General features: G+C 53.2%; 8 protein-coding genes across 8 annotated transcripts; 5 read left to right on the top strand and 3 right to left on the bottom strand.

The window, feature by feature from the left end:
• The first annotated feature begins 1,169 nt into the window (after positions 1-1,169).
• BO72DRAFT_513892 (putative nonribosomal peptide synthase) lies at positions 1,170-8,926 on the top strand. Its single transcript, XM_040949493.1, has 3 exons — positions 1,170-2,157; positions 2,311-5,616; positions 6,043-8,926. Exons 1-3 carry the CDS (start codon positions 1,260-1,262, stop codon positions 8,541-8,543), a joined length of 6,705 nt encoding a protein of 2,234 aa, XP_040805733.1. The 5' UTR covers positions 1,170-1,259; the 3' UTR covers positions 8,544-8,926.
• A 659-nt stretch (positions 8,927-9,585) lies between these two features.
• Positions 9,586-9,930, top strand: BO72DRAFT_455071 (uncharacterized protein; the record flags this gene model as incomplete). Its single annotated transcript, XM_040946217.1, has 1 exon — positions 9,586-9,930. The coding sequence occupies one exon, from the start codon at positions 9,586-9,588 to the stop codon at positions 9,928-9,930; it is 345 nt and encodes a 114-aa protein (XP_040805734.1).
• A 997-nt stretch (positions 9,931-10,927) lies between these two features.
• BO72DRAFT_444251 (2EXR domain-containing protein) lies at positions 10,928-12,173 on the top strand. Its single transcript, XM_040943760.1, has one exon. It carries the CDS (start codon positions 10,961-10,963, stop codon positions 11,963-11,965), a length of 1,005 nt encoding a protein of 334 aa, XP_040805735.1. The 5' UTR covers positions 10,928-10,960; the 3' UTR covers positions 11,966-12,173.
• Positions 12,174-13,013: 840 nt separating this feature from the next.
• BO72DRAFT_524153 (YbhB/YbcL family Raf kinase inhibitor-like protein) lies at positions 13,014-13,986 on the bottom strand. Its single transcript, XM_040949841.1, has 2 exons — positions 13,787-13,986; positions 13,014-13,720 (listed from the first exon to the last, which is right to left on the bottom strand). The coding sequence occupies exons 1-2, from the start codon at positions 13,908-13,910 to the stop codon at positions 13,299-13,301; spliced, it is 546 nt and encodes a 181-aa protein (XP_040805736.1). The 5' UTR covers positions 13,911-13,986; the 3' UTR covers positions 13,014-13,298.
• A 124-nt stretch (positions 13,987-14,110) lies between these two features.
• Positions 14,111-15,347, bottom strand: BO72DRAFT_177151 (uncharacterized protein). The gene is made up of 3 exons (XM_040939444.1): positions 15,226-15,347; positions 14,828-15,154; positions 14,111-14,746 (listed from the first exon to the last, which is right to left on the bottom strand). The coding sequence occupies exons 1-3, from the start codon at positions 15,293-15,295 to the stop codon at positions 14,574-14,576; spliced, it is 570 nt and encodes a 189-aa protein (XP_040805737.1). The 5' UTR covers positions 15,296-15,347; the 3' UTR covers positions 14,111-14,573.
• Positions 15,348-15,978: 631 nt separating this feature from the next.
• Positions 15,979-16,755, top strand: BO72DRAFT_455075 (uncharacterized protein; the record flags this gene model as incomplete). Its single annotated transcript, XM_040946218.1, has 1 exon — positions 15,979-16,755. One exon carries the CDS (start codon positions 15,979-15,981, stop codon positions 16,753-16,755), a length of 777 nt encoding a protein of 258 aa, XP_040805738.1.
• An 885-nt stretch (positions 16,756-17,640) lies between these two features.
• BO72DRAFT_395546 (putative aldo-keto reductase (YakC)) lies at positions 17,641-19,363 on the top strand (the record flags this gene model as incomplete). Its single annotated transcript, XM_040941999.1, has 6 exons — positions 17,641-17,799; positions 17,865-17,943; positions 18,012-18,152; positions 18,218-18,331; positions 18,406-18,600; positions 18,695-19,363. 6 exons carry the CDS (start codon positions 17,641-17,643, stop codon positions 18,988-18,990), a joined length of 984 nt encoding a protein of 327 aa, XP_040805739.1. The 3' UTR covers positions 18,991-19,363.
• A 2,837-nt stretch (positions 19,364-22,200) lies between these two features.
• BO72DRAFT_524156 (general substrate transporter) lies at positions 22,201-24,392 on the bottom strand (the record flags this gene model as incomplete). The annotated part of the gene is made up of 10 exons (XM_040949842.1): positions 22,201-22,300; positions 22,366-22,455; positions 22,537-22,748; positions 22,823-23,034; positions 23,093-23,420; positions 23,471-23,564; positions 23,628-23,788; positions 23,847-23,918; positions 23,991-24,130; positions 24,197-24,392. The coding sequence occupies 10 exons, from the start codon at positions 24,390-24,392 to the stop codon at positions 22,201-22,203; spliced, it is 1,605 nt and encodes a 534-aa protein (XP_040805740.1).
• Between the last annotated feature and the right edge of the window lie 291 nt (positions 24,393-24,683).

Consider the following 24,683-nt stretch of genomic DNA (forward strand, 5'->3'; position numbering starts at 1 on the left):
AGACCCGTGGACCTCACCGAAAACATATTCATATGATCGAGTAATGATCTCCTCAGGAAACTGACGATACGAGCAAGCGCGGAAAGCGCTAGAGGCCGTGCTGCCAAGAGAGGGGGCATGTCTCGCCAAGAAGCAATGTCTCATCTGCCCCTGTTTGCAGGATCATCTTGGCAGGCTGCGGGAAATACCAGGTTGAAAATTACCCTCATTCGTGTCAGATATATGCAGTTGTAAGGCGTCACTGCGTGGGGTCGGCAGGTTTTATGGTTGCTGGATTAGGATAGGTCGCTGTTCTGTACTGGTTGGTAGTTCCTCCCCTGTGTGTGAATAATTCGGAAGGAAGGCAGTAGGAGGGAGGGGGAGCTCATGTAGCAGCGAAACAGATAAAGAACACTGGACTGATACAGATAAATAGAGAGACGGGAGACGCTCGTTATCCGCGCTGAACAGGATAGAGCTGATATGGTGTGCAACCACAGACCAGAACGCAGTCAATGCTCGTTAGACCCAAAGACTCGAAATCATGATGGTACCAGTCCTCAAACTCTGGGGGCATCTCTTGCGTCCAACTAACGGGCTGGGAGGCACTCCTGTGCCGACCACTCCAGCTCCCGAGCGACCTTTAAAGTCATCGGATGAACAGACTACGGAGAATGGTGTGTACAATGTGAAGCAACTGAGAGACCTCACGAGCTCAGCCGATGTCAATGCCCTGGTGGAGGGCTATGCGCGCTGGGTGATGCATGCAACCGGCCAGACACAGGTTGCCTTCTGGGTCAGTGCACGAGCAGAAGACTGCGAGGCTGAACGCATACTGGTCCTTGCACAATGCATGGATTACAGTTTGGCGCTCACATGGGGTGTCTTTCATGTTCCGGTCTTAGACGCCAACGTGCTTATGAAGAGGGTCGAGTTCGGGCTGTGTCTCGTCCATGGCGGAAAGATGCCAGTGAGGTCAGAGATTAATGTATGAGTTAGAGTATAGCCATGACTGTCCCACGCAGTGCGAGTGCTGACCATTTCCTTGCGTCCTCTAGATCCAAATAACTTTATGCGTCGATGTCGCATCCTCCGAAGCCAGGTTGGTATATAAATCACGGTCGGTCCAGGGCAAAGGTCTGCAGGCATTGGTGCAACAGTTGGAGTCATTGCTGCCGTGCAATGACAAGCAACACGATCCTTCTCAGTTTTGGCAAAAGCATCTCGAGGGTTTTGTCGGAGTCTGCGAAAGACAATTCCCAACACTCTCTTGCGTGCGCATGGTTCTGGAGCCGGACTATCCACCAACCGTCTCACGAACCCTCACTCTGGAGGCGTCCAGGAAGAATTTTGAGGATTTCGCGGCTCAGTACGGCCTGAAGTCAATTGACACAATTTTCCAAGGCGCATTTGCGACGATCCTCTCCGAATACCTTGAGCTGGATAGAGTGATTCTCGGAGACGTCACCTCATCCACCGCTGATTCGGCTGTCCTGACTTCGGATCCTACTGTACCTGTTCCGATTGTCATCGATCCTCAAATGACGGCGAGAGACTTGTTACGTCAAATTGATGGCTTCATGTCAAGTGCAGTTGCACTGAAAGAAGTGCCACTCGGGTTGATGCGAGAGATCCTGCAATGTCCTCCGCAACGGGCCCCGTTCAATGCACATTACACGGGGAATACTCATGCCGAGCCAGGAGAAATACACTCTGCGCAGTCTACCATCGATAGCTCCCCAGTCTCATTGAGCGTCCAATGCTCTGGGAAAGACAATCTGTCATGCAGGCTCTCAGTTCGAGGTGACTTGATGGACACTTATCATGTAGACCTCGTGCTACAGCAGATTGATGCTTTGACCACAGCAATGATCGGCAATCCAACGGAGCAGATCCACGACCTCACTCGGACCTTTCCTAGACACCTTCTCTCCATACACGCACCTGTGGTCAGCGAGCAACTGAAGCAAGCACCCAGTCTATCTCCATTTCATTGGGTAGACCACTGGGCGAAGTTGAATTCAGCCTGGCCAGCCGTTGAAGTCATAGAGTTAGTCGGTGAAGACGGAATTCGGTCTCAAATGTGGACTTATGGTGAGCTGGCACAAACTTCCGACCAGATTGCAACGTGGCTCGTCCGCCGGGGCTGGAGCAATTCGATGATTGGCGTCTGTCTTGGTCGCTCCTTCATCGCGTACGCAATAGTCTTAGCGATCTGGAAGAGTGGGAACTGCTACATTCCCATTGCAGAAGACCTGCCCGAAGCGCGGCGAGTCCTTCTGCTTAGTGATAGTGGTGCTACGGCTTTGTTCTCGGATCATGAGGTGTTAGGAGACGTGATACCTCCGGATGGATGCGAGGTCATTGATGTCAACAGTCCTGAGCTTCGTGAGGAGCTTTCTAGCATCGACGAAGTAACAGTGATTGAGGCAGACCCGTCTGGCAACTGTTATCTTCTCTACACGTCCGGGTCCACGGGGCTGCCGAAGGGCGTTCTGGTCACCCGTGGCAATCTGTCTGCCTTCACAGAAGCGCAGTCCGAATATATCTGTCGGGATGTGCCAGACACCTTGAAGCTAGGAGGCGCGGGCAGTTACTTGGCGCATGCCAGTCGAGCCTTTGATGTTCATATCTGTGAGATGGTTCTGGCCTGGCGTCATGGGCTTCGTCTGGTGACTGCCCCACGCACCATGCTGCTCGATAACCTCCGCCTGGTCCTCACTCAATGCCGCATTTCTCACGCGGGATTTGTGCCTTCCCTCCTCGAGCACACGGGTCTCAGTGCTGAGCAGTTGCCCGATCTCCGATATCTCGGGGTTGGGGGTGAGAAAATCTCAGAGACGATTATCGAACGCTTTGTCGGAAAGCCATCGATTGCTCTGGTCAACGCATACGGACCAACTGAGGTTACGATCGGGCTGACAAGCCACACGGTGACTGTTTCCTCGACGGTCCGAAACATTGGCTCAGCTGTAGGGAACATCACCCTCCATGTTCTCGAGCCGGAGACCAATGATTATGTGAAAAGAGGCCAGGCAGGAGAGCTCTGCGTCACCGGAGATCTTGTCGCTAAGGGATATCACGGTAGACCGGATGCAAAAGGATTCACCTACTTTCACGGGCAACATATGTACCGCACCGGTGACATTGTTCGTTTGATGGCGAACGATTGTGTCGAATATCTCGGTCGACGAGACAGTCAAGCAAAGGTCCGCGGTCAGCGTTTGGAGCTGGAAGAAGTATCTATCGCAGTGCGTCGATGTGCTGAGCGCCCAGTCAACGTCACTTCGATAGTGACACCTTCACCGATCACGAAGCGGCCTCAGTTGGTCACCTTCATAAGTCCTGCCAGCGATCGTCCTGAAAATGCCACAGCACAGCCAGTGTTTGCGCGGGAGGAGTATCAGAAATGGGTCCCCCAGGTCTTAGAGCGCTGCCGTCAGCAGCTCCCAGCTTACATGGTTCCGAGTGTCTTGCTCCCTGTCACTTTCATACCCATTCAGATATCGGGCAAAGCAGACAATCGCCGCCTAGTAGCTCTATACGAGGGTATCCCTGCATCCGATTTACTGCATGGAGCTGAGACTCCTTCGGTCACAGAGCGAGAACCAAACCCGGAATCAGAAGATGCACCGTTGACAGTTGGGGAGCAGGAGATTGTCGATCTTGTTTGCTCCGTGACGTCGGCTGACAGTGATGCCGTTACAAGAACAACTAGCATCTTCCAACTGGGGCTGGATAGCCTTAGTTCCTTAGATTTAGCAGCTCGGATGCGGGAAGCTGGCTTTGTCTGCTCCGCATCCGACGTCATGCGCAGTGCGACTGTAGAGCACTTGGCACTATTTCCCAGGCACGGCGACAAGGCAGGCCGAAACGCGCAGGCAGGGCGGCAGCTCCTCGAATCTACGCAGCAGTTGGTGACCCTTGATCGTGCCGTTCGCGCCTCTCCGAAGCTCATTCCAAACTCCTCAATCGCTATTATCAGACCGTGCCTACCTCTCCAGGAAAGCCTTGTCTGCAGTTCGGTTGACAGTGATACTCCACTCTACGTCAACCATACACTATTTCGGCTGCGGCCTACCGCGTCATTAAAAGCACTGAGACTGGCATTTGAAGACATAATACAGGAGAATGAGATCTTTCGGACCTGTTTCCACATCATGGATGACCGGGTGGTGCAAGTGGTCTTGAAGCCTCGAGTAGCGAAGGTAGCTTGGGATGAGATTGAGGTGGCGGATGAGCAAGCCGCTCGGCAGCACTTCAAGAAATGCCAGCCACATATTGCATCCAAGATTGTTTGTGACATCGAGAGACATCCTCCTATGCACATGACTGCTGCGTGCTCAACGGAAAACCATGATTCCGGGTGGCTGATGCTGTCCATCCATCATTCGATCTTTGACGGGGCCAGTATGGGAATACTTCTCGACAGGCTATATCAGCACTATTCCGGGCAATCATCCAGCGATGCGATTAATCTTACTCCCTTATATCGATACTTGGTCAGGCCAGCGGAGAAAGAAGCCGAGCAGTACTGGTCTCAATATCTCTCAGACTGCTATCCTGGAGTTGTCATCGTTGATGACCCGAGCGATACGACATACAGTATCACGACAGAGGCATTACCTGTCAAGCTATCTGAGCTCTCTAATCTTGCCTCTCGCATATCGACAACTGCCCCGCTGTTGATAGAAACTATATGGGCTATTTCCTTGGCGAAGCTTCTGGGCCAAGGTGATCTTATCTTTGGCCGGGTCATGAATGGTAGAGCGATACCAGTAGACTCAGTTGAAACCATGCTGGTTCCCCTTGTGACCACGGTCCCTGCTCGGTTCCGCCTGTCATCTGGCGCGTCGAGTCTGGTCAATCTGATCAAAGAGCATACCAGAGCCAGTCTAGACTCCTTGCCTCACCAACACACGTCGCTACGTGCTATTCAGCGATATTGCCACGCCCCAGGCCCTTTATTCAACACGATGTTCTCTTATCTTGCCGTAAGGACTTCATCGGTCGATGTCTTGCTGCAGGAAATGGATAGTGTCATGGAGGTAGACTATCCACTGGCACTAGAGGTTAGAGCAGACACAAAGACAGACACTATCACTCTGCGGCTGAGAACCACCAGTGATCCTTCTTTGTCCCAGCAATCTACTTCCCTTCTCAGCACAATGGTCATCCTGTTGCAGAGCCTGGTGGCTGCAGGAGACGCAGTCGTAGATGAGCCTGCTCTAGTTCAGGGACATGAACAGACACAGACAACTGCATGGGACGAAATTCAATGGACAGAAGGTGAGACGAAGATCAGACAGATCGTCTCTCAGATCACCGGGCTACCTGAAAACCAGATTGCCAAGAATTCCTCATTCTTTGCGCTAGGGATCGACTCGGTGATCTCTATCCGGCTCGCCCGTTGCTTCCAAAAACATCAGATGAAAGTGTCTTCAAGCGATATCTTGAGATTTCCGTCCGTCAGGTCACTGTACAATCATCTGGAGAACACTTCTATTTTACCTTCCGTACGCCAGAGTGAACAGACTAAACTCGTCTCAAATGCGGAGATCAATCTGTTACATGGAGACGACTCAATCGTCGAGACATACCGCTGCACGCCACTGCAGACGGCCATGATAGCACAGTGTTTGAGCACTAACGGGAAGGATTATGTGCACCACCACATCGTCACTCTAGACGACTCCGTCAACCTTGGTCATCTGGAGAGTGCGTGGAAGCAGCTTGCAGAGCAGGCTGATATTCTGCGGACTACATTCCATCGTCATGAGGCAGGTGGTGGCTTCTTAGCTGCAGTTCATAAGCGCCCATCGATACGGTGGTTCTATGATATCGAAGAAGAATCGTTGGCAAACGCCATTCGTCGAATTTCGGAAGAAGGGGGTTATCCCGAAATAGACAGCTTCCAAGCTTCACCATGGAAAGTTCACATTCTCCAACACAACGCTCAGCGGCTAATGGTCGTCACTATGCATCACTGTCTGTATGACGGGCTCTCTCTTCCACTCACGTTTGACTCCTTGGAGGGGATCTACCGCGGACAAGATGTGATAGTCCAGCCATTCGCGCCGGCTGCTCATAGGGTCGCGAACCTTCAGGAACAATCCACGCGATTCTGGATCACTGTTGTGGCAGGGTATCGATATTCTGGTATTCCAGCTCCAATAGACTCTTCCACAGAATCCCAACCGCAATGGGCAGAGGTCAAGGTGCATATTCCGGCGGCGGAATTGCTACATCGATGCAGCTCCCTCGAAGTCACTCTGCAAACCGTCGCCCTGCTTGCTTACGGAAGGTCACTGGCAGTCCTGTTAGGGCAGCGCGATGTGGTATTCGGCCATGTTGTTTCTGGACGTGGGCTGGATGATGGCACCACTGGGTCAATCATGGGCCCTCTTATCAACACGGTGCCTTTTCGTCTGACACTGGACTCCATTCTGCAGAGCACTCGCTCGGCCCTGCGGGCTATTCAACACTTCTGTGCGGATACTCTACAGCATCAGCACGTATCGTTAGGTCAGGTCCAGAAAGGCTGGCGTTTAACGAGCCAGAGCCCCAGTCCGTTACTGTTCGACGCGCTCTTCACATTCAACAAGTCGGAGAGTCCGGACCGCACCTCGATATTCCAGCCGTACGTGTCGGACCGCGAGCTGGTCCCTCCTCACTACAAACTCAATGTCGAATTCGAGCAAGCTCCGGAATCTCTGTTTATTCGGGTGTCTTGTCGCGATGTTTTCGGGGGAAAGGGTGAGCTCAAAGTCTGGCTCGAGACGCTTGCTCAAGGGCTGGTCGAGATTGTCAACTGCCCCGATGCGCCCGTGCTGAGCTTTCCAACTGGGCTTAGTGCCTTGCCCCTTGCTACTCCCTGCCAGCAGGTTATCGATGAAGAATCCGACGATTCTCCGGAAGCGGCGCACCAGGCTACGGTCATCAAGGAGATTCTTGCGACAGTGACGGGGACCCCTGTTGAGCAGATTCGTAACGATAGCAGCGTATTCACACTCGGAGTGGACTCGATTTTAGCAATTGACATCAGTGCCAGATGCCGGAAGGCTCGATTGAGACTCTCTGCGAGTGATATTCTACAGGGAAAGACAGTCCGAGGCATTGCGAGACTTGCTGCGAAGCATCTGATCACCTTACCGGATACGGGACTCGAAGCTGTTCATCGTACCATGATAACTCGCGAGTCAAGAGAAAAAGCATTGGCTATATTGTCTCTGGCCGAAGGGGACGTAGAGGCTATTCTACCTTGTCTCAGCGGTCAGCTTTTCTACATATCTCGCTGGCTTCAAAGTGGCAGACGACTTTGGGAGTTCACATTCGCGTTCCGCAGCAGTGTTCGGATTGATGAGAGGCGGATACAGGATGCTTGGCACGCGCTTCAGGAGAGACATAGCATTCTCCGCACCTCTTTTGCCGCCGTGTCTTCCGCTGAGGTTGTGCAGGTCGTGTCTAAAAGTCCTCGGGCCGACAGAGTTCGCACGGAGAGGCGACTGTGCAATGAGGCATCTCAGGGTTCCGTTCGTCATTCTATCGACAGGAATGCAGCTTCCTCGTCGACCATGTTCATACCACCAGCCAGGCTGTGTCTTATAGACTCGCCAGACTCTGACATCCTCCTACTAACCTTCCATCATGCCTTGTATGACGCTTGGACAATCCCTATCCTGTTGGGAGATCTGGAAGCCCTCTGTCTGGGCAAATCTCTATCAGCTCCGGCTGACTTCTCCTCGTTTGCCCGTCAAGCCCAGCGCAAGCCCGATTCGTCCTGGCGACGAAGGCTTAGCATGGGGCAGCCCACGATTCTAGGGTCAAACGCCTACAACCAGCAGGACTTCCGAGATATCAAGTCTTCCGAGCTTTCGTGCCTGCAAAAGCTGAGCAAGGTAGAGAGCCTCTGTCACCAGAAAGGCATCTCGATGCCTTCCGTCATTTTGCTAGCCGTTGGCCGCGGCCTAGCGCGCATCACAACAGTCGACCACCCAACGTTCGGACTCTTCTCAGCGGGACGGTCCAACGAATTTCCCGATATCCATCGACTGGCGGGTCCGACGGTCAACATGTTACCTTTTGTCGTTCAGAACGCCCTCTCCGGGCCCGTATCGGCCAGCATCAGCGACATCCAGCAAAGCCTGAATGAACGTGCTCTGCACGACCAGACAGACCTCCGAGACCTGCTCCAGATGATGAAATCGTCCGGTAACGATCTCCAATTCAACTTGCTTGTCAATATCCTCTGGGGCAAGTTGAGGCGCGATGCCGGTGGCGATGCCAGGGATAGTATTCTGACCCCGTGTCGCATCGGCCCTTCTGAAGGACCCATGACTGCGCTGTTAACCGAGGAGAAAACGTCTGTTGACACCTTGGACTGGAACGACTTGCCGTGTCGTCGCAATCTAATGCTGGAGGTGGCGTATAGCGAGCAGGAAGATGCGCTGCTGTGGAAGATCGACTATACTTTGGATATGATGTCGTCTCGCGAAGCCGAGGGAATTCTGGAGGTGCTTGGAAAGGATGTTGAGGAGGTTGTCAGAGCACTTTCGTCAGATTAGCTCTTCTGTTTGAGGTCTGCTTTAGTGCTCGTGTACCGGTACTGCTGGATGGCTAGCGTTACGTTTGTGTTAATACATATTTCAACAATCCGAATCATTCGCCATGCAAGCATGAAATGTGAACTCGGCCGCGGGAGTAGAGGGTAGTTAGAGAGATCAAACCAAAGCAGAGCAAAGCCTGAGGCAAATCCATGCTCAACCCCTGCGGCTAGTTGACTCAGTGGAGGCTGGGAGGATAGTCGCAGCCCGTGGATTCGAAATTTATCCGTTCGTGTGCCTCAGCTCTTGTCCAAAGATCCTTGCTGGTATGGTTTGATATTCTCGTATCTCCTGTGATGACAATGGGGGCCAGTAGATGCAGTCGATGGACATCTAGTGTGTCAAAGGATGCGTGAAAGGATGAAGAACGATCAAGCGAGGCGATCGCAGCGGAAGTGACAGCCACCGGCGGGCGGGCGGTGAGCGGGGTCGCCTCCAGGCTGCAAGGCCCCAGGCCGCGATCAAGATGCTATTACATGATTTATATATCAGTCAGTGTGTCATGACTAGAAGGTAGGGATCAGCCTTCAGAGTAAGGAGTATGCGTAGGTACCTAAGACCCTGGCGATTGCCATTTCGGGCGAGTGGTGGTCTGGCCCCCATTCAACTCGTCTACTATGCCAAGTCTCCTACCGGGTTAGATACGAGGTTCTTGGTATACTGCCAATGCTGACGGTACAGACAATCAGGGGCGGTGGATTGGAGCTGGTCATGTGGAAGAGATCTAGTAGAGGGATATCCCTGGGGCTTACATTCAAAGGAGACCGATGAAAATATATATGTAACCTCGTCTGTCCATGGACTGGCGCATGGAAGAAGAAAACATCCAAGAAGCAAAACATTCCCCAAGCATTAATTGCAGTAAGTGTTAGCCTCGTCTCAGTCAGTCTGACTGGCTTTCATTGCCTCTTCTATCGGAATTGCACTATCCTTTCTGACCATCTCACAGATCCCTCTCTCCGTCCACCAAGACAACACGACACCCATCGCTAAGACACACACCATGCTCATCAAAACCATCATCGCCACCAGTCTTCTGGTAACCACCGGCGCCCACGCCGCATCCCACTACGTCACCGTGAAGATGTGGTCCCACTCAAACTGCACCGGCACCCCGCACGAGGAGACCCTGGTCTTCAACACCGGCGGCGGCCCCCAGGTCTTCCAACAGAGCTATATTTGGCAGAGCGGGACAGTTACTAGTGGGGTCTCTGTCTGCGGTGTCAACTTCTGTCAGTTCGGCGAGAGTTGCTTTGGTCATCCGATTGTTTACGTGGGATGGTCCCCCGATTGCTTCACGGGTGGTGATTCGATGGATCTTGACAAGATCATGGTGGATACTTGTTAGGTTTGCTTTAGCATAGATCTTCTAACTTTCTGTTGTTCAAGCCTTACGGTCTGCACTGTTATCCTTGTCATCAGGTTGGGTCTCCTGGCTTTCGAGCCCGGGGGTTGTGGTCCAAGGGAGGGAGCACGGAATTGGCATATGTGGCGGGTATGTCTTATTGTGATATCATAGAACACTACGAGATGAGATATCGAAGCAGTATGGTATCCCTAAACATCGAACACCGTGTTCGGCATTATCTCGTAGCTGCGGCGAGCTGGAATCTGTGGTTTAGGCGATTTTCGTCCTATCTCTGTACATATTCTAAAGGTGGCAGGGGATTGTTGAAAACAAATTAGCTGGGAAAAGCAATGTGCATAATTATACCGAGTCTTGTCTGCAGTGGCTGAAACCAACAAGGATGCATCGTCATATTCCTGATTTGCTAGGGAGACACAACTGGCTGGTTGTTTGAGGGATTCAGGGCTTCAGCACTTCCAAAGGACCGACCGGTAGCCTCGAAGATTGGCTGCGCTACTTTCATTATCCGCAGGTCGGTATAGAATCATGCCCCATTTATGTTGCTTATATAATATAGTCATAGCGTTCGTCTTCACGAGATAAGTCCTGGCTGGGTCCACACCAAAATGAGACTTTGTCGGGGAAGGATGTAGGTCTATTTTGTCTTTACGAATTACCCATGAATAATCACAATACCACCATAATCCCACTCTTTTTTTCGGGGGTGTTCGAGCTGCATATGAAAGTAAGTGCCCTCCCTATGCATCAGCATTAACTTAGCACATGTTAGTGCCCGGCTAGTTTCATGTTAAACTCGATTTGTACTAAGTATGTCTTACGCCGAGCACCTCGATTGGCCCTCTAACCTTCCTGATGACGCCCCGTGCATGCGAGACTGACTCACTGACACCTAAACCAATACCTCCCGTAAGCCCTAATTCTATTACCAAGCAGCACATAAATACACCTTCACGCCCCCCCCACCCCCCCCAAACTCCACCCTCTTACCGCACGTAACCAGAACATCTCGATGTCAACAGCACCGCAATCAGATCCAAAAGCCCCCGCCGCCCAACCAAGCCCCTACACCTATACCGACGAGCAATGGAAAGTCCACACCGTCCACCCACAGCGATACTATTCCCGCAGTAGAGAAGATGGAACGCTGCGCCCCACTCGCCCAGCGCCCTGTCTCTCCATAGGGAATCCGGACATTGCGCCGCGAACGGGGGCCGAAAAAGCCCGCGCAGCCGACATGGCGCTGTGGGGGAGCTGCAAGAGCGTCGAGGAGTACGAAGCGAAGAGAAGGGAGATGGACGACGACGTCGCCGCCCGCGCAGTCGAAGCAGGACGGGCGACCTTTCATCCGTTTCCACGCCTGCCGGCCGAGTTGCGATGTCAGATCTGGGCCATGGCCATGGCCGACAACCCCACCGGAGTCTCTATCACCTGCACGGGTTATACGCCGCCTCAACGGCCGCGGGGATGGTGTAAGACGGTGGCCCCGGGCCGTCCGAGGATCTATGCGGCCACCGCGTTCATGCCGCCGCTGATGCTGGTCAACTGGGAGGCGAACGCCCTGGCGTCGCGCCACTACCGGCGGGCCTTTCGGGGCGTCAATGGCGGCGGGGGCGTTCTTGCTGCCTATCCGAGTATTCTCACGATCGAAAAGGCGATGATCCGCCTCCTACCGATGGATCGTGCTGAGGACCTCGAATTGCTTGCCGAGATCATTGTGATTATTTCTCCGGGCTATGGTGGGAGGGTGGCGTTCTCCAGGGAGTTTTTGGAACGAATCAAGATGATGCTGTGGATGGTGACCATACGTCGTCTGGACCTTCGGCTGACGAGATCGATCCCTCGCGACCGGGCGCGCAGCGTTGAGGAGTACTTTGCATTGCTATTCTCTGAGATACAGGCGGCGAATTCAGAATGGGTTAAGCCGGAGCTGCAGGTGGGGCCTGTGCATGACGAAGAGAAGCCTAGGAATGATTCGGATTCGTCTTCAGAGGGCGTGTTTACTGATGACGATTAACAGACCGACGACAGACTTGACTTAATGTTGACAGTCATGAGACGTATTAAGCATTCAGATCAACGACTAGATGGAGTGTAAGTCGTCTCATATAGACGAGTTGCGTACCTATTGCCATAGTCTCAAAATAAACATGCATCGCAGAGAAGAAAGGTATGCGAGTCTAGACGTGAACGCAGTGCATCAAAGCCCCAGATTATCATATAAGCCAATGTTCTGTACTCAGTGACGGGGCCTGCTCCGCATGCAAAGCTTGTCGCCAAAAAAAAGGGTAGGACACTGGCTCCAAAGATAGGTCGGATCATCATCTTACTGTAGCCCAAAGGGACCGACACGGTTACCGCGCACAAGACAAATGATGACAGCCAGCATTCACCATGCGACATCTGCCGCCGGAAGGTTCGGTACTGTGGATATCCATAGAACCAAAAGCAGTCAGCTAGCTGTACGCGCCAAGAACGAGGATACCAATCTTCTCCAGATGCAAGTATAAGAGCTACAGGACCGAATTTGCGAAACTAGCAGCGTGGATGGTATCATCGTTCCGAACACGCCTTTTCAGCAGACGCTCGTCTAGCAAACTATACTAAATATCTATCTGGGATATTGGAGTCGAGTGGCAAGCCATAGATTAACGATCCCAGATAACGAACCCTACGGCGTTTTCAGTGTTGTCGCTTGACACTGTACACGATTACCCTGGCAAGTCCTCAATTGTATGGTAGCTTGTAGTTGTCGGAGTCAAGCCCAGGGCGGAATGTGGAATTCATGAACGGAGTTATGATTGCAAGTTCCTACAGGAAATGCAAGGGATGGACCGCTCATGAAGATGATCATTGAATCTGATCTTAGATCTGTTCGCTCACAGTGCCGAACAGAGGGGTGATTGTCAGGCAAGCAGATTAATCACTGGCGATTATTGCATTGGGACAACGTCTAATGGCTTGGCACCGCATCCCCCCCAAATTACACAAAGTAAATTTAAGAGGATCGGATATTGCTGAGCAGTACGGAGTACAGCTAGCATTCTTCCTTGTCTGCTTGAGTCACGCCTTGTTGGTCATAAGTTAATTGGTCATGAGGCGCCCAGCCTACTCACTTTCAGCAGATCTTGATAGCAACTTTTGGTACAAGATGATCGAAGCACATGGAGAAAGTCCGAACTCTATTGCTAGAGTCCAATAGCTGCCTAATAGAGATTACCAACCTGGCTGTAGTGTTACCCATAAGACACAAACCCGATCTATACTATAGCAAAGACCGTCATATGCCAACAATCGTGCTGGGTGAACAGCTGTACTCCGCATCACCAATCCACCTACCCACCAAAGCCCTAATTGCTAGTAAAATAATTCACCGCCACCAACTTCCCCAGCTTAAACTCCACCTCCGCGGCATCAAGATCATAGCGCATGCGATGCATATTGCCCAGCTTCTGCCCACCCGGTGGAGCATACCTCTCCCCCACAAAATCCGCCGGCTGCTCGTACAGGAAGAAGATATACCGGTGCGGCGAGCTGCCGGGGGGCGGGGCGGGACCGATGTAGTTCGCCACGAACGGGGCCGTAACTTTCAATACGTGGACACTCGAATCAGTTTCTGATGCAGTGGGCTGCAAACCCGGCTGGATCCAGTGCAGGATGGGGCCGAGGACGCCGAAGGAAGGGAAGGGGGCGTCGATGTCGAGGCCGATGACCATGTAGGTCGTGCTTGGCGAGAGGTTGCCGAAGGAGAGTTCCGGCGGAGACTGTGCCTCTGTCACACAGCATCAGGCTTGTCAGTCTTGGTTCCAGATTGCCCCGCATTGCGTGGATTCCTGACCCGCTCGGGGGATGTACTGGCCCGGTTGGACATCCCTGTGTTGGCCGACATTCAGGCCAAGCACTTTGGTGGCGTCGGCCTCGATCAGCGAGAGGGCCTTTTTGACGCTTCGGTTCGCGGGCATCGTGTATGAGGATAGAGATGCTTGGCTGGTTCGCTTGTGAGATGTGCATTAGCTATGTTGAGGGAATGGGTTAAAGGTCTCTTCCTGGTTGTTGGATTGACTGAGTTGGGGATCGGTTTTAAGGGTCGGAGATTGGGCAGCTCCGTCGGAGATTGGGCAGCTTCGTCGGAGATAAGAACCACGCATTCAAGTCAACAATCCTCACAATGCTCTAATACAGTATATGGCACACACGATATTCCGGAGATAAGAATGCATTTCGTATCTTCGTCTCATCATCACTGGGTTCAGTTGACACAACAATAGACATTCGGTAAACATCATTGATGAAAAATGAATTGCGCTGTTACAAATTCAATCATCTCAACTTCACTAGAACTTGACCTTCTTCGAGCATATCCTCTAGTTCAACATCAAGCTATTGCAAAGCAAGTCGGAAGGTTCTTAAAGCAAAACATAATTCACCCACGTTCCACCCCACTTCTACTCCTTCATCCGAACATGCTCGTCGGAACCGCCTTCCGTTCCACTAGAGTCTCCATCCGACCCCAAGCCCCATGGGTGTCGCTCCACGTGTCGGGCTTCTATGAAGATCTTCCAGAGAATCGTGACGATATCATGGCCGAACCCTGTACCCTTGTAGGGTTTGATAGTGAAATGGTACTAGAGAAGAACTATTAGCAAAGTCTCTCTCCATGCCCAAAACCCCCCAGCGCAAATGCTTGCCTTCCCCAGATATTCGAATCGATAAAAGGCCATTGTATCCCCGTCGGTGGCCAGGCCGTAGACGACGGGGTTCGTCTCGCACGCGTCTTGCCTGGTTCTGTGGACCATGACTAATGATATGATATGCAGCGATAAGTATAATGCCCCAGGCTCGAAGGAAGTCTGGTATAGAAGGACTAGGAAGCACATACACAAGTAAGCTAAAAGCTCCGTGTCCGGCGCCGAACTCATCGGTCTGTCCCTCTCCAGGATCACGAAGCGCACCCGAGGGCGACGTTTACGGAGGCGGGATATCACCGTGAAGTCCGGCACGCCTGAGAGTCTGGCACGAGGCCATCTCAAGTCGTAGGTCAGGGCGGTTCTGGACTGCACGTACGTCAGGCAGGCGTTGATGCCGTGGACGAGGTTGACCTCATAGGCGATGCGGTGGAGCGTCCACTCGAGCGCGCTGCTGGGGATCTTGTCACTTCGCTTGGGCTCGACGAGAGAGGTCTGCGTCATCAAAGTGAGGAACCCAGCTATCTGACTATCAGTTACCCGTGCACGCTCTCGATGCACCAAACACAACCGGTGTGGGTAACCAACTCACCAGGGATCGGAACACTAGCCGAAGGGGCGTCCCAGTCGTAGCGCTCGTCGCTCGGTGAGACACCGAACATCCTGGGGAAGAACTTGTCTTGGAGGGTCCCAGCCCAGAAGGTAGACGTCTTATTCTCGGGTCGGAATCTCAGGTGTTCGATGCTATCCTCGAGGTTGTCCAAATCCTCTCTCTGCTCTTCTATCAGGTTCAGTTGCACCTTGGCGCGCTCCAATGCTCCGCATAGCTCATCCATGCAGAAATCGATCGTGGTGATGGCTGACTCATGGCACTGGAGCAAGTGCTTCAGCTCTCTAGATTGGTCCTCTGTGAATGAATATTCCGGGACTGGGAGCAGATCCCCCGTCCCCAATAAATCTGGTATTCTTGACATCGTGCAAAGGGTAGGGAAGGTGGGGTATATTATGATCGGGATGAAGGTGGAAAGATGTGTTGAGTTGGACGTGTGAAGGGCTGTGTGCGAGTGATGGCGGAAGTTGTGCTCGAGGGACCAGGTAATGGAGTCATGGTCATGGGACGGGTTGCAAATTTCGCTCCGAATGTTGTCATGATGATTGCCACGCTCCGTGAATCTGCGGTAAGAGTCGCCATGATGATGTACATACAGTCCGGCAAGGAGGCCAGTCACTTCCCCAGGACGAATTTCTCCCGTATCATCCATCAAACAAGACACCACCTTGCTCATCTGAGACCCCACACAGACCCATCATCCCGTCTCTATATCCCCACATCAAACCCCCAACCATGCCGTGTTACCTATTCATCAAAGTAGGTGCATGGATCGACGGAAAGAAAGAGACCTTCCACGAGAAGCGCGGGAACTTCCACCAGGCGCAGGGCGCGCGCCTGCGACTCTTCGCGTGGGATCTGGCTGCCCGCAAATTTGAAGATCCATTCGAACTGCAGCAGGGAGTCCAACTATGGCGCAGCATGATATCCCTGATCCAGAACGACAACGACCTCAACTTCGAGATCCAGCACGAGGCCGCTCTGCAGCACAAACACCAAGTCCTGGATGCGATGCTCCGGCATCTCGCCGACACTAGCGATGTAGGGTCTGAACCCATCTTCTCGGCCATGTCGCAGATGCAGGCGATCGAGAACGAGCTGCGCACGGTCCACGAGCAGATCTGGAAGCTCGAGCGGAAGGCGCACCGGATCCTGCGCAAATTCCCCGTCAGCTTTGGGCCAGTCAAACGTGCGGTGTGCGCCAACCGGGCCAGGCCGGACTGGCATCTGACGGAATTCCTGCGGGAGGACTGCGAGGGCCGCGGCGGGTGCTGCGGGCGCGGGTGCGGCTGTTGCGCCGGACCCCGCAGCGCGCACCGGGCGAAATGGGGCCATTGCACCGCCGCCTGTGCGTGTTGTGAGCGGGCCCGTGGCTTTGCGGTGGGCAAGCACGTTCGCTGGGAGCCCGTTCGTCTGCCGGCTCTGGATGATGCCGAGTGGATCACGGGGGGCATGCTGCAGCTGTTGGTCGCCTACGCGTTTGGGCTCACGGTGGAGGATGACTGGCTTTGAAGAGTGCTGTGCGTTTATGCTACAGAAAGATGGCCCTGGACTTGCTAGTTTTTATATGAGATGCTTTTTGCTTAGAAGAGACCGTGTTCTAGATCAACCTTGTGTACCTTTGCTTGGGTTCTTGCCGATCCTAGACCGCCTACAGTTTTGTACTTGCGTGTTTTTCCAATTTATGGCCTATTGTGCCCTTCTTTTGACTTTTGTATACGACTGTGGAATCCCTACAACGTGCAGGCACCGCAGACACTACGGAAAGGGAAGGTCGCCTACACAACAACACCTTTTGAAAAAGGAAATTCATTTGATAGACGGCAGGTTCCCTCGTAAGGACTGGGTATATCAAAACTATATAATCGACTAAATATCAGCAACTTGACAACTAGAGAAATAAGCAGCAATATGATGATGACATGGTAGGCCGCATGAAGCTAGGCAGTCAGTCGTATTCCTTCACTCGACAACACTATCGAGCGTCTGTAGTTTGCAGGCCAGACTCGAGATATACCAATGATGTCACCTACGTGTGGGCCAAGCTGCTGACCTACAGATTCACCACCAATCACTGCAGGTCCAATTGACGGACATATGCTTAAACCCGAGTCAGCTGTCAGCATTTAGCCCCTGGTCTGTGCGCTGACCCACATGCATGAAGCGATCACGAATAGGAAGAAGCACCGAGCACCCGAGAGCCCGAATCCGGCGCATCTCTGTCATCATGCAACCTTAACGTAGCCGAGCGATGAGCCGATCGGACCCTGGAATTAGCAATCCGGTGCTTAATTCACTGTTGCCTATTCATTTCCTCGGAGTCTTATATTTACCCCGCCCCAGCTGCGGTGAGCTTAGATCAGACTACAGCATACAACCAAAAATCTTCAACTCATCATGGTCAAATTCCTCCCCTTCGCCGACCTCCAGGTCCCCTCGCCCGGTTTCGGCGCCATGGGCCTCAGCTTCGGGCTGGGCAATAACCTAAGCTACGAGGAGGCCGAGCCCGTGCTTCTGAAGGCGATCGAGCTGGGTTGCACCTTTTGGGATACGGCCGTACGTTGACCCCTCTCACTTTCTTCATAGCATCTTCTTCGAATCCTCTAACTATTAATGCACAGGTTGTCTACCAAGCCGGTGTCAACGAGAAACTCCTTGGTGACTTCATCCGCAAGCATAACGTGCGCGACAAAGTGTTCAGTACGTCCCCACCCTTGCCATCAGCACACAAATCTAGACCACTAACCCGGATCAATGAACGATCGCAGTCGCCTCCAAATGCGGCTTCGACGTCTTCGGCAACAAAGGCGTCACCAACTCCGCCGCCCACATCAAGGAGTACATCGAGGGAACGATCGAGCGACTCGGCTTCGCCCCGGACCTGTACTACCTGCACCGGATTGACCCTAGTGCGTTGTACCACTGGACCCCCAGCCACAGTTTCCCCGATACTAACGAATCCCGAAAATGATAGACACCCCCCTCGAAGAATCCATCCCCGCCCTAGACGAGATCCGCAAGGCCGGAAAGACCAAATACATCGGTCTGTCGGAGTGCTCTGCGGCGACGCTCCGCAAGGCGAACTCCAGTATGCCCCCTCAGTGTTCTTCCAGAATGTTTACACTATGGATCAACGTATTAATGGTGTCTTGTCATCCGTAGTCGCCAAGATCGACGCCGTACAAGCGGAATACTCCGCCTTCGAGACTATCCACGAGACGGACGGGCTGATTGACACAGCTAAGGAGCTGGGCGTCGCCTACGTGGCGTACAGCCCGCTGGGCCACGGCTGGCTGGTCGATAACTTCGACTACCAGTCGCCCGAGGACTTCAAGCCGGATGATTTCCGGCGGACGTGTACGTATACCCCTTTATCCCCAGTTCCCTAGAAAGTTTTCCCGGGCGCCCCCGCCCTTTCAGTCTACTCTCATGTGCTGATGCTCGGACCAAGCCCCCAAATTCCAAGGCGAGAACTTCTACAAGAACAAGGCGATTGTGGAGGAAATCAAAAAGCTGGCGGCGCGCAAGGGCTGCTCGGTCAGTCAGATCGCGCTGGCCTGGGTCGCCGCCCAGGGGATGATCGCCATTCCCGGGACGACCAAGGTGGCCCGGCTGGAGGCGAACTGGGCGTCGCGCGAGGTGGAGCTGAGCGAGGCGGAGCGCGCGGAGATGCGCCGGATTGTGGACAGCGCCAAGCCGCACGGAAATCGGTATGGGGCGGCCAACCAGGCGCTTGTTGGGCATTAGGGAGGTGAAGTGGAGTAGGAGTGGGGTGATAGCATTGCATAATTCCAATCGAGAATGAGAGAATACACATCGCCTGTCTGTGTATATACTGTATCGATGAGGGCATAGTCCACAGATCCACTGTTACCACCCCCCAGCGAAAAACCCCGATTGGTTGTAGTTGTCGATGTGTTAAGGGGCGGTCATCTCGACTTTTGGTGCAGAGCAGTACGGAGACGGGTGGAAAAGAAGCAACCCGTTATCTTTGCTGGCTGCCTGTTGTTAAACATCCCTTCTTGCCCCTGGATAGTAGCACTGAAGTGGGTGCTCCTCTTTTGGTGTGGTATATGCTCTCTCCCCCAGCTCTGTTGCCTGTAAACGCAAGCATTTATCTAGCCGGATCTGATCTAGATACTTTATTGAATTAAAGCCTAGTATCCAGCAGCATGGAACTGTACGGTACCTAGAGTAAACCCTTGGCCAACTTGTCTTGGAATTGTCCTGTTTCTAACCCACCTTTTAGGCCGTAGCATTCAGTGCTCTCCACCTCGTCCGCTATTGTGAACACCAGTATGATCCTGCTTTTTATTCTCTGGTAAAGTACTTATCAGTTGCAATTGAAGCCACTCGCCGAAGTGATCACTATTCGGCCTTCAATTTCCACAACAAGCCGGTCCGCCCAGCCCACGGCCTGTCTGGGATAAACACTACCTCCATCTCTAAACCGGTAGCCGTCAATTCGATCAGATTATTTATGTTGATATATCCAGCACACGACATGTTTTGTGACGTGTAATCATCTCAAATCTAGCAAAGGCCAGCCCGCGGTGTGCCTGGTTTCAGACTCAGTCGGCATTGAGTAGAGGCAGGGATCATTTGACCCTCATAACGTGGAGGGAAGGCAATGATATACCAGCATCGACCCTGCAGACCGTACAAATGGCTAGACTGAGTTAGATCTAATACAAGGCAGTGGTTCCTAAAAGTGTCAAAGCAACATGACCATTTCGTCGAAGACTGGCTCTGCGCCCTGATCATTCAAGGACGATTATTTTACAGATTGTCTAAGAGAAGGAAGGGATTCGTCTGTTCACGAACACGGACTCCTCACGATCTCCTCACCCTCACATCACCCATCGTACAGCATAAACAGAACGAGCAAACAGACTTTTTCAAAGAAGATGATATTGAAGTAACCACATAAACCCATACCGCGCAGATTAAACCAAAACACAAAACCAGACCGCCAGATACAGGGCAGGCATACTAGCAAGTGTTCACCAAGATCTTATCAAAGGCCATGGTGGGGCCGCCAGTGTAGCAGTTGGGCGACCATCCGGCGGACACGTCGGGGTTGTTGTAGCAGCTGGAGCCGTACTGGCAGAAGGCGACGCCGCAGGCGGAGGCACCGCCGGCGATCTGACCGCTGGCCCAGGTGTAGCCGTACTGGTAGACCTGGTTGCCGGCGCCGGTGTCGTAGGCGATGGTCTCCTGGTGGAAGGTTCCCGTGCAGTCGTCGCCGGTCCACAGGTTGACGGTGACGTACTGGGAGCTGGCCAGGGCGCCGGTGGCGGCGAAGAGGGCGGTGGCGAGGGTCTTGGAGAGCATTTTTTTCGTTGATTGGGTTGGATGGAGGACAAGGAGGATTCTATACGGGTTAGATTGGCTCTGGTTGGCTGGGAAGGGAGAAAGAATATGCTCACTGTGGGAGATTGCAGAGGAGATGAAGGTGAAGATTGAGATTGGGATTGATGCTGCTGGGAGACTGTCGATGGGGTAACTCGGCCTATTTATGTTGTCGAGGTCCCGGGCTTCTCTTTAAAAATATCGATTGCCAGGCAAATATCTTTCCCGTCGACTGTCAAGCTATTCCACCACCTGACAAACCGTGAGTCCGTCGGAGATAATCTAACTCTCGTATTCATCTATACTCCAACCTCGATAATCTGAGACCCTCGTATTCGAATAGACTCTAACCTCAGCACGGCTGGCGGGCCGGACCGGTGGGGCGCGAAGTTTCTTATCTCTAGCAATCAGCAGCCGCAGCTTCCCTGCCAAGATCACAGAGTCCACTCGACGACCCTGACCTCTAACCATATCCAGAATATGGAGTTGGAGAGGTCATCTACGCTGCAAAGTTTTTCCCGTGTGGACCTCAGGGGAATACGAAATCGTCTTTGTGCCTGCGGGTTCCTCAGGCTGGATAGAGTAACTCGACTATGCTGCAGTCGTCTTGGTGGACCGTAACGGGGAATCTCATCGCTTTCACGGAGACATATTCTTGGCAGGCTATATCAAAGGTCTTAACACTGCATTAAGGAAATGGTGTCGGAAGGGTATGTCGCCTTGGATGAAAGGCCCAGCTATCAACGGTGGTATCACAGAGACATACTCAGGGTTACACTAGGCTCTTGAAGCACTGGTTCCCTACACTCCGGCCCCCGGCGATCACAGATACTGCATAATTCAGGAACAACAAGGGTCTCTTCTTCAGGGAGACAGCCGGCGGCACGAGCCGGGAAAACCCTAACATTACCAAAAAGAAAAATCTCGGGCTCTCGATCCGCTGCCAGATCTAAGTGGGTCGGGTCATACGGTGACTACACCGCATCAAGGTATGGCGCCGCCGACCCTTTTGCAACCATTGGCTCTTTCGGTTGAGAAGAATGCACTAAAATAAAGCCACTGGAGCCTCAATAGAATGAGTCAATGAGGGAACGGCCAGACCATTTCGTGATAACCAGGGAACTTTAACCAGGGCACTCTATATTGCCAGTATACGTACCCGGTTTAGCGCGGTACCACTCCCGTTTTTTGAACCACTTTTACCGATCTGCTGTCTTCATTTCAGCTCTCTCACACCACTTCCTGTCCAGGAGTGAGCCGAGGTCCATTGAGAGGGTGACATAAAACAGCTTAGCTAGAATTCCTCTCGAGTCAGGACGTTCTGAGGATTGTAAGTTCATCATACCGAGTCTCCGCTCCCCGTACCTTGGCCCCTGCGAGAACCAGCCACGTGACCTCGCAAGACCTCGTGCCTCAGCAAGTATAGTTCTTGATGTATTTGGGTAAAGTTCTTCCTCAAAACCACACTGATCATCTAGGAAAATATCCTTCGTGCACAAGCAGCACAGCAGTGGTAACAATCACCCCATCGAAGTACTCCCACCACCACCACCACCCATCTCAATCCCCTACCCCGCAACCCGCCCCGCCCCGGGAAAACCCACCCTACGCAACCCCTTCCTCCCCCTTCGCCTGCGCACTCGCATTGATCTGCACATCCGTCAAATACGTATCAAACTTGCGCAGATTGACCCTTTTCTCGAACCTGCACACACACCCTGAATTAGCACATCCACCAAACCGACCGCACCAGAATCCAGGGTAACATACAGCTCATCAATCTCCGCCGGTGTCCGACGCGTAACCTCGGGAAGAATAAACCACGCAACCACCACGGCGACGGCGCCGGTGCCGGCGAAACTACATCCGCTCGCGTTAGCTTGCAACACCAGACTGACTACTTATGGACCAGATGCAGGGTTGGTGGGGGCATTGACGTACAAGAATCCCGTCTTGGGCCCCCAGTGCGTGGACACCCCATTGATCATCAGGGGCGTGCAGAAGCTGAACATGATGGCGATCAGATTGGAGAGCGCCAGGGACCAGGCGGCGGTTTGGGCGCGGAGGCGCTGCGACGGGATCTCGGCCGCGTAGGCGTATCCGATGGCCGAGGCGCCGGTGGTGGAGAAGGTGGCGAGGCAGGCGAAGAAGATCTGTGAGAGTGGTTTGGTCAGGGTGGAACTGGGAAGGGGGATGGTATGGTGGGGTGAAGCGGCGGTAGACTTACGAGAAGAGAACTCAGGCTCGATTGCGTGTAGTCAAAGCAGCCGACGATCCCTAGGGCTAGGACGGACAGGACGGTCACCCCGTACGGATAGACGGTCAGGGGCCGCCGGCCCACCCGGTCGGTGAGCACGCAGGTGACGATCATCGCGATGATCTGCACGCAGGAGAGGATTAGGGTGACGAGGAAGGGGTCGTCGTTGCCGGCATATTGAACTATATCAAATGTCAGGATTGATCATCGGGGTGGTGTGTGATTGGGAAGGGGGTGTACAGAAGTAGGTCGCGTAGGTGTTGAACACGGACAGCCCTACGAATTGCTGGACGATCTTGGGCCAGCCTGCGATCAAGAAGCGGAGGAGGTTGCGCCCCTGGAACACGGCCCAGGCCCCTTGGCTGCGGTTGCGTTCTGCGAGGCGCCGTTCTTCCGTGATGGTCGCGGTCATGATGCCAATCTGCTCGTCCACGTTGTAGCCCTGGACGCGGCCGCAGCAGAGGCGCAGCACTTGGGCCGCCTTCTCCGGCCGGTCCTTCCCCACCAGCCACCACGGTGACTCCGGGAGGAGCACGAAGATGATGCCCGCAACCCCGACCATCGCCCACTATGCACGGTCAGCGCAGTCGACCTATGGGATTGGTTCGCAACACGAACCTGAGAGTAGATCGGCGTTCGGAAATCATAGGGATCAGTAGAGTGCAGGCGGTTCAGGGCGACCGAGGCGAAGAGTTGCCCGATGACAAACCAGCTGATGTTATTTGCACGATTAGTTGGGAGGTTAACAGGGAGGGATGAAACCACAGGCACGTACAAGCTATATGCGTTGATGAGGAACCCTCGCAACTGGGTCGGCGCAATCTCGGACAGATAAAGAGGCATGGTCGACTGCAGCATCCCCACCCCCATGCCGGAGAAAAGCTTGGCCACTAGCCAGTGGTCCCAGTGCGTCGCGAACGATTCGATCATCACGCTCTATACCAGTATCTTTCAGCAGGCGACCCACAAACGGGGAAGGGGACAGGGTGCATACAATCACAAAAGTAAGGAAGATGATGTATAAGGCGATCTTACGTCCGTATCCGTCGGTCACGTACTGGAGAAGCTGTATCGCAAGTCATTAGTGCCAAAAAAAAAAGAAAAGAAAGAAAAACATGCACTAATCCTTGCGACTTACGATTTGACCGATTGTCTGGCCAGCAGACTGAATACCACCCCATGCCGAGATATACTTGCCCGCGATGATCGACGTTCCGGGACTAGCCATTTGCTGGATAAATCCGGTGTTGGACACCACCCCGCCGTTGAGGTTGATCTCTGGGTCAATTAGCGACTCTCCTCGTTGTTTTCCTTCCTTGAGCGTTCTCCCCAGGACAAACGTACGATACCCATCGAGCGAAGCACTGAACGCGGCGGCCATTGCGATCATGGTGACGAAGCGGTACCGGCCCAGACTCTCCCAGACACTAAGGTCATCGAGTTCCGACCGCATCAGCGGCTGGCCCTTTTCGGTGGAGGCATGTTGTTGCTCGGTGGGGAGGTGTTCCACCCTCTCAATCTCGACTTTCTCTTGTTCCATGGCGAAAATCACCTCTCCAAGGGATAGGTGAGGCCAGAACCAAGGCTGAAAGAAGCCTTCTGCGGGGCCCCGCATTTGGATTTATATCACATCCGGAAGAGACGCACGGGGCGTGTCGGCTAAATTGGGTTGCGGGGAAAATTGGGGGTCTCCCGCTCAACAATATTCCCCCAATCAGGGGCGTATACCAGGGGGTTCCAGCTTCGGTAAGCTTTTGCCAATGATCAGCCCAGTCGCAGTTGCGCTTGCATCCCCGCAATTCGCTGTCCCTTGGCCCGAGGGGACAAATGA

This window comes from Aspergillus fijiensis, assembly GCF_003184825.1.
Source record: "Aspergillus fijiensis CBS 313.89 unplaced genomic scaffold BO72scaffold_4, whole genome shotgun sequence".
In the NCBI taxonomy this organism is placed as follows: domain Eukaryota; kingdom Fungi; phylum Ascomycota; class Eurotiomycetes; order Eurotiales; family Aspergillaceae; genus Aspergillus; species Aspergillus fijiensis.